Here is a 22,167-nt window from a genome sequence, read left to right on the forward strand (position 1 = left end):
TTACATAACATATATGATGGACGGGGTGCCTGGGAGGCTCAGCTGGTTAAGTGTCTGCCTTTGGCTCAGGTCATGATCCCAGGGCCCTGGGATCGAGCCCCACATCAGGCTCATCGGGGAGCCTGCTTCTCCCTCTGCCCCTCCCTCACTCGTGCTTTCTCTCCCTCTCTCTCAAGTAAATAAATAAATAAAATCTTTAAAAAAAAAAGAATCATGACTGGATCAATATGCAATTGGATAGGAAGAAGAAAGTAATAAAATGCTTGGGTGAATTACAAATACTCCAGAGATCTAGAAGTTATTTTATCCATGCTCTTATACATCATACTTTCTTTATATGTAAGGAAATATCCAGTCCACAAAATTATTATCAGACAATGGACTACCTAAAAAATGAAATTTCAACATTGATGGAAAAAGATTGCTCAAGTGGATGAATGGGATGCCACAGTATTCCTAAATGTATGAACCGTTTATCTTTGTTACTGTCACTCATTTAAGTTTAAAAATTTGGTGACAAGGGATATTTTTCTCTGTTATTAGTTATATTTATCCTTTTATTTATTTTTTTAAGTAGGCTCCATGCCCAACATGGAGCCCAAGGTAGTACTTGAACTCACAACCCTGAGATCAAGACCTGAGCTGAGATCAAGAGTTGGGCGCTTAAACATCTGAGCCACCCAGGCGCCCCTACATTTTTCCTTTTAAATAAGTTTCCAGCTTCCAGATCCATTTCCTTTCAAGTCTGCTTAAAATGTGTTTTTCAAACAATACCCGACTCCCAGACTTCAGACATTACTGGTACTCTCGTCTCTCTTTGTTATAGAAAACAATGAAATAAATAAATTATGAATTTTCTTGACAGGAAGAGAGTTTATACATTAATTGTTTTGATACCTGAAATATTAACATTATAATGCACCAATTTTCTCCCTTAAAATTAACTGCATTTTAATTTGCATCCACTGTGACTTTCACAGTACAAAAACGTGCATCCCTACTAATCATTTTGTTATCAAGAGGAACTGCAATCATATTTAGCAACAGAACACAGGATTGAGGTTTTTCAAGCTAGCTCTAGGACCAGAAAACCCCACTATTTTGTTGTTTAACTATTATACATGAGGAAGAAAATAACCACTGAAATAATATATTTGAAAGTGATCTTTAAACTGTTAAATATATATACCTGTAAAGTGGAAAAGTGAGTTAAATCTTTGCCCTTGATGTTGAACTCTTCCCTCTATGTTACCACCCAATTCGTACATTAGCAAATGTATTTATTATTTCATTCAGCAAGCATTTACTCTCATATATTACATTCTATTATGTCATGTGAGAATATTAAATATGCAAAACTATAATGCATGTAAATCTATTTTATTTGCAGTTAACATCATTATTTGAAGAAGAATAACTTATAACTCACTTTTCCCCTATTACCTGGAATAGTAAAACAAGGAAACTTCCATTCCCTTCCCTAATTTCTGCATACCTCCTTCCCTTGTTTCCATGATCTCTATGAGAAGTCAGAAAGTCATATTGTAAAATTGCTAAAGATTGTCCTCACTCTATTCAAAAAGTTTCTGAAGTGCAAAGGGCCACTATGGGATACATTTAAGTATTTGAATGATTTAACTTTCACTAGATGCACTACTCTCAAATATGGTATTTACTTATTTTAAAGTATACTGCCCTCTAAAATAATAAGAAAATTAAATCCAAGTTGAATGGACTTTGAATGGCAAATGCACCTTGAACACACTAATGTTTCTGATGTAACAATTCCCTTTCAAGCACTGAGTAATATACGGAATTGTTGAATCATTATATTGTACACCTGAATTGAATATAACACTGTATATTAACTACACTGGAATTAAAATTAAAAAACAACCACTCATCTATTATTTGTGAAATATATCAATAAAAACACAAAATTAAAGGTTGTCAAGTCCTATACCCAATGGTTTGATCTTCTTTCTATCAATACAAATAGGTGTTCTGAGACATGCTTATAATTTCCATATACTTAGAGACACTGTATCGAGCTAGTAGCTATGTTTTAGTGTCATTCTCGAAAAAGATTACTCCGTCAAAAATGGCATTTATTTAAGGTATGACCTAGAAAATATGTTGCATTTTATTAATTGGTGTATCATTCAAGATTTAATTCAAATGCCATCTCTACCATCATGCCTTCTCTGATTCCTTCCTCCTTTCCTAGATGTTCTCTCACAGTCTCTCTCTCCCTTCTTTGAACATCGATTGCAATTTATTTTTACATTTTTTAGGTTATCATCATTAAATCATGTATTGTAATGGTTTGAGCAAATGTCTCATCTTCCATGATATCATGCTTATTTTATGCAAAGAGTAGTGTATATTTTTCATTCCCACTTTTGGTGTCAGAATGTCTTACACATATCTGTTGCACAAAATAGTTTTTTGAATGAAGGGATTTATGCTTTAAATAATTCCTTAAACAAATTCCCAAAGGGAATTAAAAACTTCCCAGGTCATTTATTACCTGTACCAGAAACTGGTGCCTTATTTCTTAATTTTAGGCCTTTATGCTATATTACTTTTATTGTTCTTTGATGGGTTTGAATTTCTTACCCTTGTTTCTCAAACTATAAACTCCTTGGACAGTCTTTTAATACTTATGTATGCCCAAAATTCTTAGCACAGTGGGTGCTAAGCAGGAGTGTTCAATTCAGTGGATTAAATGTTGCCAAAGACTCACCTAAGAAGCATTTCAGAACACAGCTAGCAGTCATCTCCTGGCCAAGGGAATTAAATCTCCAAAACTTTGCTTACCGTGGCATTGACATTTATGTGATCCCCTTTCCTATTCCGAATATGAATGCAGGATATTGGCAAATTCAATCCTACCCCCGTAGCCAGATTTCTCGGGTCAGCAGCACTGTATTCCCCACGCAACAGCAAACTGTTATTATCGGAACCAAGTCCTAGAGAGGCTTGACAGAGATAGGTCTGAGAAAGTCTCTCAACTGTAGTGACATCTACTGTGGCTGATGCCATACAGGGACTCGAAGCCATCTTCCTCCCATACCTCAGTTCCTCTGGGGAGCGACAGCGCCTTTGAGAACAACAAACTGGGCTCTGGTTCACCTTGATGCACAAAAAGAAAAGTAAACACCCCAGATATAAAAAGGAAATACAGGCCAGAGCAATTACTAAGTACAGGTTCTGGGTAGAAAGGTGGCCTCCTGTTTCCCAGGTATCTTCAAAGTCTGGAAGGACCTGAGGGGCAGAGTTGCTCAACAGTACACCCAATGTGACAGAAGAGGAAAGTGTTGGTTCTCCCTGGTCCCGAACCATGACCACCACCCTCTGTTTAACCGCATCACTGGGAAGAATTACTCGGGAAGTTCGGAGCTCTCCCATATTGGCTGAAATTCTGAAAAGGCTGGAGTCAGAAGCCTGAGAAATATGGTAGGAAAGCCAAGCATTAGAGCCACTGTCTGCATCCTCTGCTACCACTTTTGTGACCAAGTGACCACTTCTGGCAGAGCGGGGCACAATTTCCACTGGAACAGAGCCATTTCTGGGCACGGGAAACAAGATGACTGGAGCATTGTCATTCCTATCTACCACAAACAAGCTCACAGTCACTGTTGCACTCCTGGGAGGAATGCCACCATCCCGGGCTTCCACTTGGAAGTGAAACCCCCTGAGCTGCTCAAAGTCAAAGGACGTTTTGGCAGTGATAGCCCCGCTGGTTGATTCTACTGCCACCAAGCTAGAGGCGGTCTGCCTTTCAGAGATAATATCCAACAGCTCATAGAAGACAAGGCCATTCTTCCCCAGGTCGGGATCCTGGGCAAACACACGGCCTAGAGAGGCCCCAGGACCATTGTTTTCAGCCACAAAAAGTTCCTGCTGCGGTTGAGCAAAGCTTGGTGAATTGTCATTCACATCAGCAACAGACACAGTCAGTGTCCTGCGGGTGCTCAAGGGGGTTGAGCCACCATCTGAGGCAGTGATCAGGACCTGGTATTCGCTGACCTGCTCCCGGTCCAGCAGCCCATCAGTCAGCAAGCTGTAGTAGTTGTCAAAGAAAGCCTTCAGCTTAAAAGGGCCTCCACTGGACATGCTACAAACGACCTTACCGTTGGGACCGAGATCCTCATCCCTGAGACTGAGGAGAGCAATCACTGTGCCAGGGGCAGCGTCCTCAGAAACTGAACTGGACAGAGTCAGGAGATTCACCTCGGGGGCATGATCATTCACATCCGTCACTTCCACCAGCAGTTTGACAGTACTAGCTAAACCGAAGGTGCCCTCATCCCTCGCTTCAATGTACGCCTCCAACAACGTTTCAGGTGGACCCAGTGAAGCAGCTACCCGCACCTCTCCAGTTCTAGGGTGCACGTGAAAGTGGTGTCGCAGCGCGGCTCGCGTGCTATTGCTTAAGGAGTACCGGATTTCCCCATTGGAGCCTTCATCCGGGTCCGAGGCCTGAACTCGTAGTAACACAGTCCCGTTCGGTGCAGTCTCTGCTACCTTGGCGCGGTACACCGTGCGCTCAAACACAGGCGCATTGTTGTTTGTGTCCACCACTATGATGGTAACTCGTGCGTCTCCAGAGCGCGCGGGCTGCCCGCCGTCCCTAGCGCTGAGCACCAGCTGGTGGGTGGCGCGCTGCTCCCGATCCAACGCTTTCTCTAATACCAACTCCGGGTATTCACTGCCGTCCACCCGCGATCCCATGATCAGGCGAAAGTGCTGGCTGGGGCTCAGACTGTAGCTTAGGACCCCGTTGCTTCCCTCGTCAGCATCTTGGGCGTTAGGGAGAGTAAAGCGGGCTCCAGGCATCAGGAACTCGGGGACGTGCAGCTGCACGTCGCCGGCAGGGAAGAAAGGCGAGTTGTCGTTGGTGTCCACGACGTGAACTCGCATCGTGTGTAGCTCCAGCGGGTCCTCGAGCACCAGCTCATAGGTCAAGACGCAGACAACTTTGGTCTCGCACAGCCGTTCGCGGTCTGCCGGCTCTAGGACCACCAAGGCACCGCTGGCCAGATCCACCCCGAAGTAGGGCTCGCGGTGGCTGGAAAGGAAGCGAAAGTTCCTCAAGGACAGAGCGGCCGCTGACAGCCCCAAGTCAGCGGAAACACTGCCTACGGCTACGCCCCGCTCGGTCTCCTCCAATACTGAGTATTCCAGCTGTCCGGCGGCAGAGCCGCAGGAGACCCACAGACATAAAACCGCCACCCTCCAGCCCACCATCCTCCCTCTCGGCGTCCTCGCTCCACCAGCAGTGACCCAGGACCATGCTCCGGACTCCCGGAGAGCACGAACCCTAGGAAAGAGCAAGGGCCGGCCGCCCGCCACAGCGGGCTAGAGGGACACAGATCGCCGACGTTCGGCCTCCTGAATATACTGGAATTGCCGGGGGCTGGCGGGCTGGAAGCACTGCTCGCCGGACTGGAGCTTTGGCAGCCGTCTGGGGAAGCGGAGCTGCCGGTGCGGAGGAGCGCAGCGCCGCCTAGGGGTGCAGAGACGAGGTAAACGGCTCGGGCTAGGGAGGCGCCGTCTCCACTCTCCGCTAGGTGGGATCTCTCCGAAGTCCCGGCGGCCGGGCGGGGCAAGGAAGATGCTCGGGAAACTAACACATTTTCCCTCGAACGGCGTTTCTAAGGACAACGCCCTAAGACCCGCCCCGTCTTAACCTCCACAGCGGCCGCCTAAAGACTGCTCGTAGCTAGGGCTGAGCTCGGCTGGGCTTCTCTCGCCACTGTTTGACCGCGGAACGTCTAGTGCCGGGCGCTCGGACCTCCAGAACCCCTACAGTGCCCGCGAGGAGAGCGGAACTCCCAGAAAAACCGCCAGGCGGTGGCGGCTAGAGGCGGTATCGGGACCCTGAATGACCACGCCTTCGAAGCTTAAGAAAACAGAAGCCCCCAAACTAAGGGCTGAGGTGCATCTGGATTCCCAGCCTCTCTGCTGCGGGTTAAAGTCTCTCCTGCACCTTCTTTTATACCAGGAGCCAAGAATTCAATAGAGGCGACCAGCGAGGGGCAAATTGGGGAATAGGGTCCTCCTCAAGCTTCCCCGGGACTCTGGCTTTTCGAGGCACCTGGGTGTGGGTGAGCGCAAGGCTTACAGTTCGTTTGGCTTTTTGTGGGTCAGCATTTTCTCTCTACCCAGGAGGCCCTACTACAGAGTGCCTCACAAGCGACCCTTGACGCTCTGGATGAGAGGTTAGAAACCAGTCCGTACAAGCACCTGAAACTCAGAAAGACTGACACTCATCCCCAACAGGACGTGCGAAGTGGAGTGGGAAGAAAGTAATTGAGATACTCTCCAGAGTGTGACCAGGAAACTATTCTGTAAATTTACTCTCTGTAAATATTTAGAAAATAGCATTGAGGCAGGGTAGGAACTGACTAGCCGCCCATACGTTCTCCAATTTCGTTTTTAGGCGGGTCCCCTGAAGGGAAATAGGGATATTGATCAGTTCTATGAAAAACATCTCCGAGCTACAAAAAATATCTCCAGATTTCGTCTTGCACCCTACAACCAGGGGATTTCCCTGAGGGGAGGCGAGCTGAAAAAAGAGTGCCTTCAAATGACTATTAAACACTAAATTTCTTAAACTTCTTTTAATACAATTGCAGGGTCCAAAGCCCCAGGAACCAAAATTTGAAAGACAAAAGCTGAATACTGATCAAGAATTGAAGCTTTCAGGGCAATGTTCATTCTTTCTTTCTTTTAAGATTTTACCCCTTTATTTGTCAGAGTGAGAGAGGACACAAGCAGCAGGTGCGGCAGGCAGAGGGAGAAGCAGGCTCCCCGCTGAGCAAGGAGCCCGATGTGGGAACTCAATCCCAGGACCCTGGGATCATGACCTGAGCAGAAGGCAGACGCTTAACTGACTGAGCCACCCAGCCGTCCCAGGGCAATGTATTTTCTGGTCAGAAAACGGCCTAAGAAGTGTTGATAATTATTGAAGCTGAACGCTGGATACAAGGGAGCTAATTATACAATTCTCTTAACTTTACTGTATGTTTGAGTACTTTAGAATACTATCTTAAATTGCTGATTAAAATGAGGGGTGGGGTGGCAGGCTGTTCCAGCATTCTGGTTTTAAAACTGAAAGTGGGATTGGTAAATTCATTATGCCACTAAGAACCAATCACCTCCTTGGGAACAATACAAACCCAAACCCTTATCTCTTCCAGGGAAGCATGGCAAGCAGCAACACAAGGCAATTTAAGTAGTAAGTGCTCTCGACTAATTTGTCTTTCTGAGTTAAGGAACCAAGAAAATCACTGACACCAAGTGTTGGATAAAACCAAAGCAGAAAACATGTCAGCCCTGTGAAGTGTTAGGTAGGGTCATAAGTATAGCTATCACGGGGAATGCTCATTAGGATGTGAGATAACCTATAAAAATTAAATGTATTCACCAAATTTCAGAACCAAAACTAATTATCTACTTCAGTGCCAGAGATTAGGATTTGCATTTCCTCATTTTCATTTAATGCTGCCAGCTAAGCTAATAGCTTTGGGGTGTAAGGTTATACTTTTCCCTTTTCCATTAGCAGCAGATGAAATACATCTGGAGAGACTAACTCAACTTTTGGAAGGCCCCTGATTTTAAGACCTGCAATCAAGTTTCCAGTTATACTGGGTTTAGGATTTCTAAACTCTGTCTAGGAGGACAGGATGTGTGGTGGATTAGTAAGTGGGGAAAAGGAAAAACTCATACTGAGAATCAACATGGAAAATCTTGACAAAAACTCTTCCCCCTTCACACACGTCTCAGACTTCTGGCTTCCTTCCCTTTCCCATTTCTCTGTCTAAACTGCCACTGATGATTATTTTCAAAGGATTTAATTTCTGTCAAGAATAAGTGAATAGCGCTCACCTAAGTGGGATTTGTCCCGCCATCTGCCTCCCTATTTGTAGGCATACCTGGAGTTTGTGGGAAAGCAATATTTAGGAGATATTTGGGATATTTAGATATCCCAAAGATGAAGTCTCAAGAGTTTTTCCTTTTGTTTAAGATAACTAGGTGAACATTAAACCATAAATCAATAAAACTTCTCTTTGGCAGAACCTAATATTTCATTTTGCCATTTTATGCCATTTTCCATAGTTTCCCCTATTTCAGGCATTTTCAAGCTTTAATTAGGCACAAGTACAACTTTAAGTGGACTCAACAGAGAAACAGTCTTAATTTCTGCTTGCCAAGACTTATTAATATAAAGCTCTCCCAACCAAACTTGGCCTTAAGTTATAAATTCAGAAGATTTCTAGCAATAATGCGTAAGCTCCTACTAGAAATCTTGCAGCCAAATGAGAAAATAGTAAATCTGATACATACCACAAAAGCGACGAGGGATGAAAGCAGAAAAATGTTCACATTTAGCCCAGAAGGCCTGCATAGTTTTAATAAGGCTCAAATACATCTTTAAAGGGTCTCATGACTGCCTGTATATCTCATTGATAGTTAGTACTGAACTGAAAAGTACCAGAGAAATCTTGCAAAAGTAGTTTTATGAATAGAAATTCAAAGAAATATTTATGATCTAATACTCCCTGCACGTCCCCTCCCGCTTGAGCACTAAGCATGTATCCACCAGCTTCATACAGCCATAGTGCAGCTGCTTCTGCCCAGGGGTCCTGTCCCCGCACTACTTAAATAAATTACTAAGTTGCACCATAGTGTATCTCAGGAATTTCTTGCCCCTGTACTTGACGACCCACAACAAAATGATATTACACTTAAAATTAAGATTTGATTGATTGATTGATTGATTTGTCAGAGAGATCCCGCACAAGCAGGGGGAGCGGCAGGCAGAGGGAGAAGCAGGCTCCTTGCTGAGCAAGGAGACCGATGCGGGACTCGATCCCAGGACCCCGGGATCATGACGTGAGCTGTCGGCAGATACTTAACCGACTGAGCCACCCAGGTGTCTCTAAACCAGATTTTCTTAGTGCTTAAAATTATTCCTTGGGAATATATTATCTACTTAAACTAAATTTAAAGACATGGTATCAGCATAACATTAAGAACATTTTCATCCTATAATGGCTGAGGAAGTGTCTAAAGCAAGTCTTCCCCCACCCCACCCCCCGGCCAAATCAAGTCTAATAGAGGAGTAGTTCTTTGGGGGTAGAGATCTATATCACTCAAATTTTGTTTCTTAAGTATCTAGCTAGGCTCTGGGCACACAAATTAAGTGGCTAAAGCACTCTCAATATACAACATCCTATGTCACTTTTTTTTTTTTACTTGCATCCTTTACCAGTAACACATTACTACAGAATTTCTTTCTCAAATTTCTAATCCCAAGGAGCTAGTTTTTCTCCATGACATAATACAATATAAAGTATCTTGAAACTTTCTTCGAGAATCTTCACTCTGACTCTGTTGTGTTTGCTCACTACTTTTTACAATTATGTATCAATTTTCCAAAAATTACCTTTTCCTAAAAATCTTTTTCTAGGGGCACCTGCGTGGCTCAGTCGTTAAGTGTCTGCCTTCAGCTCAGGTCATGATCCCAGGGTCCTGGGATGGAGCCCTGCATCGGGCTCCCTGCTCAGTGGGAAGCCTGCTTTTCTCTCTCCCCACTTTCCCTGCTTGTGTTCCCTCTCTCGCTGTGTCTCTGTCAAAAAAATAAATAAAATCTTTAAAAAAACATTAAAAATTAAAAAAAAATCTTTTTCTCATTTCATCTTCAAAGTGTAGCCCTCAGAACTTAAAGTCATACTCCAGGTTGGCCACATCTGACATAAAAAGAGGAGATCTTTTTCTCCTTTATAAGAGATCTTTTCTCCTTTTTAAGAAGAACATATATTAAGGCATGTGGTAATGTGGGGGTATAGGTCCTAGCAAGAATAGAAGAAGGAAAAGGAGCAAAACAGTTTTTTCACGTGGTCCCTTCAGTTTCCCTGTCTCGATGTATTCTTACACATGCCTTAATGTATGTCCTCCTTGTAACAGTCAAGGAGTTAATGATTTCTTCAGAGTCTTCCAGCACAACAGATAACATCTAAGGAGTGACCAAGAGAGGTTGTCATGACTGTTTTCCAAGACCACTGACTCCAGAGCTTCCGTGACTTATGGAGGATGTCTAAGAACTCATCCTTGTTTTGACCAATTCCTGAATGTCTGAGGGGACAGACCACTGTCTTCAATCCAAACCCCAAATGGCAAGCAAAGATGAGATTCTCTCTCCTTTCCTTTCTGAGTCTCCCAGACTGTCTGTATCTGCTCTCTCCATGAATCTTCAATAAACTCTGCTCTCACTTCCTCTGGGCTCATGTTTGATCTCCATCCTATGTGAAGCCAAGGACCCTCTTGGCTGGTCCTGTGGGACCCCCTCTATATCCTTGGACCCAGCCAGCCTACATCACTTTCATTTTAAGTATTACAAATCAAGGAATAGAGTCTAAAATTGCATCTAGCTCATCACATACTTTTTTCATGATGGATTGAAAACTAAAATTCACACCTATTTCTTCTAGATGCTCTTAAGCCACAGATCAAAAAGTCCTAGACTTGTGTACTTTTTCTTTTTACTTCAATTTGCTGAATATCATTGGGTTAAAAGTTAACCTATCTAGTTCAATCACATAATATATTTTATCTGCATTCAAATTTTGTATTGCTACATATTTGGTAAGCAGTCATACTACATCCTCCTCTAAGTTGCAGATGAAAATTTTCATCACGTGTGGCTGAAAAGGAAGGCCTGCAACCATTACCAACCAACCTGACATCAGTTTATTAGATAGTGTTTAACCTGAAATAAAAATCTGACAAAGACACCCTATCAACATTCTCCAGAAAAGACTCTATGTAAATCTCACATTATAGTTTCAAAACTGCTAAACAAAATATTACTAGATCATCATTATGATAGATGCTTAAAAGGAATTTGATAAAAATTTGACAGCTGTCACAAAACAATGACCATCTTCATTTTATTTATTATTTAAAGATTTTATTTCTTTACTTGTCAGAGGAAGAGACAGAGCACAAGCAGGGGGAGCGGCAGGCAGAGGGAGAAGCGGGTTCCCTGCTGAGCAAGGAGCCCAATGCAGGGCTCCATCCCAGGACCCTGGGATCATGACCTGAGCCAAAGGCAGACGCTTAACTGGCTGAGCCACCCAGGCATCCCAAATCTTCATTTTAAACAGTAAAACACCAGAATTATTTCCACAAAAAATCATGAGCATAACAAGACACTTCAGGTCATAGTCATTATTCAATACCACCTTGGATATTCTGGTCAACACAAGATAAAAAAGCACGCGCGTGTGTGTGTGTGTTAGAAAGAAAGATAACATATATTGTTAGATCATAAATCTATAGGTAATATAATTTTCTACTCATAAAATCCCAGAAAATTAAAGAAAAAATAATTAGAACTAAAAAGAGTTCAGTGACATGATTAGTTTTCATCTTTGATGAAACTCTATAAAGCACTTGAACTTCAATCATAATATATATGAAAAGAAGTTACCAAGTGCCACGAAAATTGGACCATGATGTGAGAAAATGCTAAGAGTGAATTCCTGCCACTGGAGACTTGGGAAGAGCTGGTAGACTGGGGTTTCCCAGAGTAGTGGTTCACACTGAAATGCAAAACAAATGATTCCTTGTTTGGAACTATAGAAATGAAAAATTTGCCACCCCAAAATGTGTCTATTTGGCTGGTGTATTATTTTAGGTTGGTTACTTTTTCCCAAGTTTTCATTTAAATTCCAGTTAGTTAACATACAGTGCAATATTAGTTTCAGGTATAGAATTCAATGCTTCAAAGTTATATACAACAACCCATGCTCATCATAGGCTAGTTATTTTAAGAAACAGAAGACTCAAGAAGTTTTTTTTTTTTTTTTTTTTTTTTTTGGTTTCCCTTTTAACTGCGTAAAAGAATTTACAGGACCTGTTCCAGAAAGGCAGCTATCACCATAGATAACTGCAGCATAATATGAACTAGAATGGTAGACAGGGAAAAAGCTAGCAAGGCCTGTTTGATCAAAGTCCTCCCAACGTCATATTTTTTTTTGGATAGCCCAGCACACATTTGTTTACCAAGCATTTACTCTTTCCATTCTTCCTATGAAGTTCCTTCTTCCCCTTTGAAGCCTTAGACCCTACCCACCCCTTTCTGTTTAGTTCAGAAAGTCATATAGGCACTTTATTTTGTCTGTCTTTGGAATCTCTAATGTTTATGTGGATTCCCTGCATGTATGTAATTAAATTTTATTTTCTCCTGTTAATCTGTCTCAAGTTAAATTAATTCTTAGACCAGCCAAAAGAACCTTGAAGGTAGAGAAAACTTTATCCTCCCAAGACTGAAACAAAAAGATCTAGGTACAGAGGCTGAATCTGGCAGGATTCTCCTATAATCCTATTTGTCAGCACAAAATATAAGAGAAAGCAGGACTAAATGTGACAGAGAGAAGAAGCACTATTATTTCAAGAGAGAACCTAAGGTTGTATGTAGTAAGGTGAAGAGAAAATTCTGGATAACAAATTGCTCTGCAGCTGCCAATTCTCAGCAGTTGGAGATATGTAAAAGCTAAGGTCACACAAACCACTTTACCAAACAGTAATACGGATACGTTCATGTTAGTCCAGAGCACTGCTGGCCCATCCATTTACATTCTTCACCTGCAGATAGCTAGTCTTGAAGGAACTCCTTTCGAAAATGAGTAGTAATCAAAAGCAGGCCAAAATGGGATCTCCATAAACACTAAAAGAAAGATTAGAAAATAAACATGTATATCTGTCTCACTGCCAGATTCACAAAGGGATCTTTCTTGGATGTTCACTCGGAGAACTTGGTGGGATTCCTTACTACATCCCTAGATTCACTCTTGGGCAGAATTATCAGACTAGATATTAAAATTACAAGGTCCAACCATATGCCATCTACAGAAGGCACCTTTAGACTCAAAGACACAAGTAAGTTGAGAGTAAAGGATGGAAAAACATATAGTATGAAAACAGCAACCACAAGAGAGCTACAGTAGCTACACTAACATCAGACAAAAATATTACTAGAAATAAAGAGGGACATTTCATAATGACAAGAGTTTGTTAGGAAAGTATAACAATTATAAGCATATAGACAGTTAACAACAGAGCCCCTAAATACATAAAGCAAAAGCTAACAGAAATGAAAGAAGAAATAGACAATTCAATACTAAAAACTGGAGATTGTAATACCTTGCTTCCCCCAGTGGATAACAACTAGGCAGATGGTCAGTAAGGAAATGGAAGGCTTTAAAAACACTGTAAACCAACTAGACCTAAAAGACATCTACAGAATATTCACCTGCTTGACAGCACAATATACATTCTTCTCAACTGCACACAGAACATTCTCCATAACAGACCACATGCTAAGTGTCAAGCAGATTACTGTGCACCAGGTATCAACACCAAGGGAGGACTCTAATTACTTTCTGCCCATTGCATCTTGGTATCAGAGTTGCCAAGAAGAACACAATACAGTCCAACAGGATGCAACAGCATTGTACGTAGGTAAAGAAAAGACAGAGCAAGATCAGCTTCAGTATTGGGCATCAGTACCCCATGGCCAGTGGGTTTCCCCTAGAGGATGTTGCAGGGCAATATGCCTATGTGCACCCCTCTTGTAACATAGCAGAAAGATCTTTTCCCCTATTCACAGAGGATAGATTCAACAGTGGGGTTGGCCAGGTGCTACATGATTCACATGTTCCAGCAGAGACAAAAGAGCTTCAGTGAGCCTGAAACAGGGAAAGATATTCCCACACAAGACGATAAGCCTAGCACCGGCTGTGCAGACTCCATTTCTTGGTAAAGAAGTGTACCAAGCCCAAGACCCATTCTTATGTGACTGAGTGAAAGTTGAAAGACTGAACATGAGAGCGCTCTTCCCAACACCATGCCATAAAATAAGCTTCAAAAAGTTTAAAAGGACTGATACCATACAAAATGCGTTCTCTGAACATAACAGAAGGAAATTAGAAATCATAACAAGGGGTGCCTGGTGGCTCAGTCGTTAAGCGTCTGCCTTTGGCTCAGGTCATGATCCCAGGGTCCTGGGATCAGGCCCCACATCGGGCTCCCTGCTTCGCGGGAAGCCTGCTTCTCCCTCTCCCCCTCCCCCTGCTTGTGTTCCCTCTCTCACTGTGTCTCTCTCTGTCAAATAAATAAGTAAAATCTTTAAAAAAATCATAACAAAATGAAATGTGCGGAATTCACAAATATGTGGAAATTAAATCACATATGCTAAAATAACAACGGGTCAAAGAAGAACAAGGAAAATTAGGAAACACTCTGAGATAAATGAAAATGAAGACACAATATATGAAAACTTATGGAATGCAACTAAAAGAAGTGCTCAGAGGAAAATGCTGTAATGTTGACACTGAAAAGGAAGAAATATCTTAAATCAATAACCTAACCCCTTACTTTAAGATGCCAGAAAAATAAAAGCAAACCAAATCTAAAGCAAACAGAAGAAGAGAAATAATTAGGATTAAAGCAAAAATAAATGAAATAAAGAAAGGAAAAACTGTAGAGAAAGATGACAAAGCCACAAGTTGGTTCTTTGAAAAGATCAACATAACTGACAAACCTTTACCTAGACTGACCAAGAGAAAAAGCAAGAAAATGAAAATTACTAAAACCAGACATGAAAGGAGACAGTACTACAAACATTAAAGGAATAAAAAAGATAAGAGAATACTATGAACAATTGTATGCCAATAAATGAGTAGTTTATTTTTTTTAAGATTTTTTTATTTATTTGACAGAGAGACAGCGAGAGAGAAAACACAAGCAGGGGGAGCGGGAGAGGGAGAAGCAGGCTTCCCGCGGAGCAGCGAGCCTGATGCAGGGCTCGATCCCAGGACCCTGGGATCATGACCTGAGCCGAAGGCAGACGCTTAACGACTGAGCCACCGAGGCACCCCTTAATGAGTAGTTTAGATGAAACAAACTCTTAGAATACACAAATACAAAAATTGGGTAAAAAAAAAAAGTAGAAAATCTGAATGGACATATGAAACGTAAAAAGATTGAATTAGTAACATTAGAACTACACAGAAAAAAAAAGAACCAAAAGGCATCATGGATGAATTTTATCAAACATTTTAATAAATACTAATAGCAGTTCTTTACAAACTCTTTCAAAGAATAGAAGAGGAGTAAGGGACAATGGAATGGCTCAGTTGTTTAAGCATCTGACTCGATCCCAGGGTCCTGAGATCAAGTTCCACATAGGGCTCAGTGCCCAGTGTGAAATCTGCTTGTCCCTCTCCCTCTCCTTCTCCTCTCCCCTGCTTTCTCATAAATAAACAAATAAAATATTTTTCAAAAAAGAAGAGGAGCAAATACTTCCTGGCTCATTCTGAGGGTTATATTACCCTGATACCAAAATGAAAGACATCACCAGAAAAGAAAACTGCAGACCACTATCTTTTATGAATATAAACACAAAAATACTCAATGGAATACCAGAAAACCAAATTCAGCAATATATAAAAGAAATTATATACCATCACCAAGTAAGAGTTATCCCAGAAATGCAAAGTTGGTTTAATATCTGAAAATCAATAAATGTAATATATCTTATACATTAGTTTGCTCAGGTTGTTGCCAAAACAGAATAGGAATTCCCAGCCCTTATTTCCCCACAAAAAATACCATGAACAACAATATATGGACCAAAATTCCTTTATGAGGATTCCAGAATCCAGTTATGAAGCTGGAGTACCCCCAGGTGAACACAAGGCTGAAATAGCTGTGCTGAAACAAGTACAAAGAATAATTTTACTTTGCTCACATCAGCCCCTCACCCACACTGGCACAACTCAGCACCAAGAAAGAACACCCTGGCTTGCTATTTCACCTTCAAGAGGAAAGAGGAGAGCATAGCATGTGTCCAATGTATCAGCTTCTCAGAAGGCTGCCTAAAGGACTAGTTTCTATATTGCTTCAATCAGAGAACTGATCGAACTGGCATCATTTGAATGCCTGAAGGCTATGGAGAACAGCAACAACAAAAAATACCAAGGGGTCAGCTTGCTCCTTCGGGAAGGAGGGAGAAAAGTGAGGGTCTGTCCAGACTTTTGGGTTTTTGGAAAGCTGCCTAAGAAACTGGTATCTGTTTTACCTGACTTAGGGTGCTGACAGGAAACTAGCACACTTTGAATGCCTAGTGACCACTGAGAACAAGGGAGAACAACTTATTGCTATAGGACCAGAAAACTGAAATGCTACAGATAGACACTAGAGGGAGCAACAAAGATCATTTTAAATTATCCAGTCAAAATGAGCGCTATAGGTAACAAACTGGGGGGCTGCTGGAGGGGAGAGGGGTGGGAGGATGGGGGTAACTGAATGATGGGCATTAAGGAAGACATGTGATGTAATGAGCACTGGGTGTTATATGCAACTGATGAATCACTAAATTCTACTCCTGTAACTAATAATGCACTATATATGTTAACTAAATTGAATTTAAATAAAAAATTTTTTTAAAGGAACAAAAAGAAAAAAATAGTAAAAAGGAATGGAGAAAACCTATGGGACGTACAGGACTTATGGGACACCTTTTTTTTATTTTTTTAAGATTTTATTTATTTATTTGACAGAGAGAAAGAGAGCACAAGCAGGGGGAATGGGAGAGGGAGAAGCAGGGTCCTCACTGAGCAGGGAGCCTCATGCAGGGCTCCATCCCAGGACCCTGGGATCATGACCTGAACCTAAGACAGATGTTTAACTGACTGAGCCACCCAGGCGCCCCAAGGACACCTTTAAAAGAAACTATCACTGGAATCTCAGAAGAGAGAAAGGGGTAGGAAGCTTATTTAAAGAAATAATGAGAGAGAACTTCTCAGACACAGGGAAAGATTTGGACATCCAAGTTCATGAAGCTAATAGGTCACCCCAAAATGTCAATCCAAAATAATCTTCTCTAAGACTAATTATAATAAAACTGTATAAAATCAAAGGCAAAGAGAGAATTTTAAGAGCAACAAGAGAGAAAAACTTCTCTCTTATAAGCGAACCCCCATTAGGCTATCACCAGAAACACTGCGGGCCAGGAGAGAATGGGGTGATATAATTCAAAGTGCTGAAATAAAAATAAACCACCAACAAAGAATACTCTATGCAGCAAAGTTACCCTTCAGAAATGAAGGCGAGATAAAGATTTTCCCAAATAAACAAAAGCTTGGGGAGTTCATTGCCATTAGACCTGCCTTACAAGAAATGCTGAAAGGAGTTCTTCAAGCTGAAATGAAAGGATGGTAACTAGTAACATGAAAACATATGAAGGGGCTCCTGGTTGGCTCAGTTGGTTGGGCATCTGCCTTTGGCTCTGGTCGTGATCCTGGGTTCCTGGGATAGAGCCCCACATCGGGCTCCCTGCTCAGCAGGGGGGCTGCTTCTCCCTCTCCCTCTGCCACTCCCACTGCTTGTGCTCTCCTGCTTTCCCGTTCTGTCAAATAAATAAATAAAATCTTAAAAAAAATAAAGATTTTATTTATTTGACAGAGAGAGACACAGCGAGAGAGGGAACACAAGCAGGGGGAGTGGGAGAGGGAGAAGCAGGCTTCCCGCTGAGCAGGGAGCCGAATGTGTCACTCGATCCCAGGACCCTAGGACTATGACCTGAGCTGAAGGCAGACGCTCAACGACCGAGCCACCCAGGTGACCAAATAAAATCTTCAAAAAAAAAAAAAAAGAAAGAAAACATATGGAAACATAACATATGCTGGTAAAAGTAAGTATAGCGTTGGATTAACAATACCCAATATTGTAATATGGTGGTGTGATAACCACTTTAAGACTTCAATAGCCCACTTTCATCAATGGATAGAACATCCAGACAGATAACAAATAAGAAAACACTGAATTTTAACTCTACTTTAGACCAAATGGATCCAACAGACATGTACAGAACATATCCACCAACTTCAGTAGAATATACATTCTTCTCAAGTGCACATGGAACATCGTCCAGGATAGAGCATATGTTAGGTCACAAAGTAAGACTGAAATCATACAGAGTAGCTTTTCTGACCACAATCATATGAAACTAGAAGTCGATAACTGGAGGAAAACTAGAAAATTCAGAAATATGTGGAAATTAAATAACACACTCCTGAAAAACAGTGGGTCAAAGATGAAATCAAAAGGAAATAATATTTTGAAACAAATGAAAATGGAAACACAACGTACCAAAACTTATGGGATGCAGCAAAAGCAGGGCTAAGAGGGAAGTTTATAGCAATAAATAACTACCTTAAGAAAAATGATTTTGGGGAACCTGGGTGGCGCAGTAAGTTAAGTGTCGAACTCTTGGTGTCCACTCAGGTCGTGATCTCAGGGTGGTGATTTCAGGGTCGTGAGATGGAGCCTGCATAGGGCTCCATGCTCAAAGCGGAGTCTGCTTAAGACTACGTGCACCCCGATGTTTATAGCCACAATGTCCACAATAGCCAAACCTGTGGAAAGAGCCAAGATGTCCATCGACAGAAGAATGGATAAAGAAGATGTGGTATATATATACAATGGAAAATTATGCAGCCATCAAAAGGAATGAAATCTTGCCATTTGCAACGACGTGGATGGAACTGGAGGGTGTTATGCTGAGTGAAATAAGTCAATCAGAGAAAGACATGTATCATAGGACCTCACTGATATGAGGAATTCTTAATCTCAGGAAACAAACTGAGGGTTGCTGGAGTGGTGGGGGGTGGGAGGGATGGGGTGGCTGGGTGATAGACATTGGGGAGGGTATGTGCTATGGTGAGCGCTGTGAATTGTGCAAGACTGTTGAATCACAGATCTGTACCTCCGAAACAAATAATACATTATATGTTAAAAAAAAAAAAAGAAGAAGATAGCAGGAGGGGAAGAATGAAGGGGGGGGAATCGGAGGGGGAGACGAACCATGAGAGATGGACTCTTAAAAACAAACCAAGGGTTCTAGAGGGGAGGGGAGGTGGGAGGATGGGTTAGCCTGGTGATGGGTATTAAAGAGGGCACGTTCTGCATGGAGCACTGGGTGTTATGTACAAACAATGAATCATGGAACACTACATCAAAAACTAATGATGTAATGTATGGTGATTAACATAACAATAAAAAATTTAATGGAAAAAAATAAAATAAATACATCTTAAAAAAGAAAAAGAAAAGGGGGCGCCTGGGTGGCTCAGTCGGTTAAGCGTTTGCCTTTGGCTCAGGTCATGACCCCAGGGTTCTGGAATCTAGCCCCCCCCCCCCCCCCCCCCGCAACCTGCCCAGTGGGGTGGGGAGTCTTCTTCTCCCTCTCCCTTTGCCCCTCCTCCCCTGCCTGTGCATGCTCCCTCTCTTATTCTCTCAAATACATAAATAAAATGTTTTTTTGAAAAAGAAGAAAAAGAAAAATGATCTCACTTATGTGGAACCTAAAAAAAATTAAAAGACACAGAGAACAGATTGGTGCTTGCCATTTGCAGTGGATGAGAGTGGGCAAAATGGGTGAAGGTGAGCAAAAGTTACAAACTTCTGGTTATAAAATAAATAAGTAATATACAGAATAGTTACTATAGTTAATAATACTGAATTGCATATTTGAAGGTTGCTAAAAGAGTAGATCTGAAGAGTTCTCATTACAAGAAAAAAATTTTGTAACAATATATGGTGATGGGTATTAACTAGACTTACTGTGGTGATCATTTCCCAATATATACAAATATCAAATAATTACATTGTATATCCAAAATGAATACAATGTTATGGGTCAATTATATTTCAATTTTTCAAATAAACTTAAAATTAGAAATAAATGTTTATTATATTAATTAATGGATGTTCCATACAAAAATTAAGATCTTCCTAACTAAACATGGAGACTATAAAATCCATAAAAGAAAAATAGACATATTTTAATATAGAAATATAAAAAACACTTTTACATGGCAAAATATACTATAAACAAATCAACATAAATTGTATAGGAGGAAAAAAATTTGTGAAGTAGTTAAAAGATAAAAGTTAATATCTATACTTTACAAAGGACTTTCCTAAACTGAAAAAAAAAACTTTTCAAATAAAAGTGGGCAAGGAATTTAACTGACAAATCAAAGAAAACTAAATACAAATGACAATATGCTCAAATTCACTGGTGGTATGTGGAATTAAAATTAAAGTTACAATGATATATAAAACCACTATTGATTTTAGAGATAAGAAAGAGTGCTCATTACTTGGTGGAAATTAAAAGTACGACAAAATTCTTGGAATGTACTCTAGCAACACTTTTTTTTAAAGATTTTATTTATTTATTTGACAGAGAGAGACACAGCGAGAGAGGGAACACAAGCAGGGGGAGCAGGAGAGGGAGAAGCAGTCTTCCCGCAGAGCAGGGAGTCCGACTTGGGGCTCGACCCCAGGACCCTAGGATCACAACCTGAGCGGAAGGCAGACGCTTAACGACTGAGCCACCCAGGGGCCCCTAGCAACACATTTTTAAAAAAGATTTTATTTATTTATTTGACAGAGAGAGACACAGTGAGAGAGGGAACACAAGCAGGGGGAGTGGGAGAGGGAGAAGTAGGGTTCCCAACCAAGCAGGGAGTCCAATGCCGGGCTCCGGGGGCTCAATCCCAGGATCCTGGGATCATGACCCAAGCTGAAGGCAGATGCCTAACGACTGAGCTACCAAGGTGCCCCTCTAGGAACACATTTTAAAATTAAAATTATTAATACCCTTTGATGTGTCTGTTCCATGTCTGAAAGTGAATTTCACAGGAATAAAAGCACCAATATTTTAGAAATATGTAAATGATAGTTCAGCATGGTTTATGAGGGCAAAAGAACACTTGAAACAAAGTGCTCAACAAGTGAATAACTGAATATATCAGTGATTCATCCTGCATTATGAGGTACTAGACAGCTATTAAAAGTATCAGATTTGTGGGGATTTCCAAAGACATTGGTGATTGAGAAGTGTAAAATGCATTACCTATCCTAATAAACTTTCTAAAATAAACAATAACAAAAAAATCCACCAGATGCATGCACATGTGGAGCAATTAAGTGACTGCAAATAAATATGTGAAAAGAAAATCACAAGCCTCCTTTGTATTGGATACCTGACAGGAATGGTGATGTGCCCAGAAGAAAATGAGGAGGGACCAAACCAAAAAAGTTTTTTTTTTTTTTTTTTTTTTTTTTTTTAAGAAACAAAAAAGAACTGGGGCACCTGGGTGGCTCAGTCGGCTGGGTGTCTGCCTTTGGCTCAGGTCATGATCCCAGGGCCCTGGGATCAAGCCCTCCATCGGGCTCCCTGCTCACCGGGGAGAGGGGAGGCATTGCTTCTCTGTCTCCCTCTGTGCTCTCTTTCTCCTCTCTCAAGTAAATAAATAAAATATTTTTTAAAAACAAAAAAATGAACTTTTAAAAGGCATTTTTGTAAAAGGTTATGTGCTCTTTAAAATAAAACACATATACGGGCATATGTATAAATTTTTTAAATAAAGACATTTGTTTTAAAATTCTCATTAGCCTCATTAAAACAAACCTTTCTGAACGCTTAAGTATTTATAATGTGTGGTTTCTTGCAAATGTGCACATAGGAAATAAATACTTACAAACTGTTAGTAATACTTTAAAAAACCCGCACAAATGATTAGCATTATGGGCAATTTGTTATGGCTTTTTATTTACGATTTCAATCTGAACAATTATTTGTTTGGAGAGACAGAACAGGCGCGTGGGGTGGGGGGAGAGGTGAAGAGAGAGAATCTTTAAGCAGGCACAGAACTCTGAGCTAGCCCCACCTGAGGCTCAATCTCCTGAACCTTGAGATCAGGACCTGAGCCGAAATATAGTCCGAAGCTTAACCGACTGAGCCACCCAGGCGCCCCAATCTGAACAATAATTCAATCCATGATGTCAATAACACTCATTAAATACCATAAAGACGAGCAAAATTAAAGAATAATGTTACAACTGAGAATGACGAACCTTAGACGATAAAACTGAGAGTTAGGCTAAAAGAGTAAGGCAGTTTTTAATACGAACTCACCTCTTGCAAATGTGCTAAGTCTGGTTCTCTTTCACCCGTTCCCTCCGTAGAACTCAGACACGGAGGAAGGCTGGGGCTGAAGGCCATGAGGTCGGTCTTGG

The 22,167-nt window shown here is 41.3% G+C and overlaps 1 protein-coding gene across 2 annotated transcripts in view; it reads right to left on the bottom strand.

Moving 5' to 3' along the window:
- Window positions 1-6,103, bottom strand: part of LOC112808989 (protocadherin alpha-C2) — an 84,470-nt gene extending 78,367 nt beyond the window's left edge. The window contains exon 1 of one of the 2 annotated variants that reach the window (XR_012376744.1): window positions 2,747-6,103. Coding sequence is in view for 1 of the 2 variants with exons in the window: in XM_073887830.1 (XP_073743931.1) it covers window positions 2,821-5,253 (2,433 nt within the window). In the remaining variant the exon portion in view is untranslated. The remainder of the gene's footprint in view (window positions 1-2,746) is intronic. The other variant, XM_073887830.1, reaches the window with a different exon arrangement.
- Between the last annotated feature and the right edge of the window lie 16,064 nt (window positions 6,104-22,167).

This window comes from Callorhinus ursinus, unplaced genomic scaffold (assembly GCF_003265705.2).
Source record: "Callorhinus ursinus isolate GAN/ISIS: 27379988/994484 unplaced genomic scaffold, GSC_fseal_2.0 scaffold83, whole genome shotgun sequence".
In the NCBI taxonomy this organism is placed as follows: domain Eukaryota; kingdom Metazoa; phylum Chordata; class Mammalia; order Carnivora; family Otariidae; genus Callorhinus; species Callorhinus ursinus.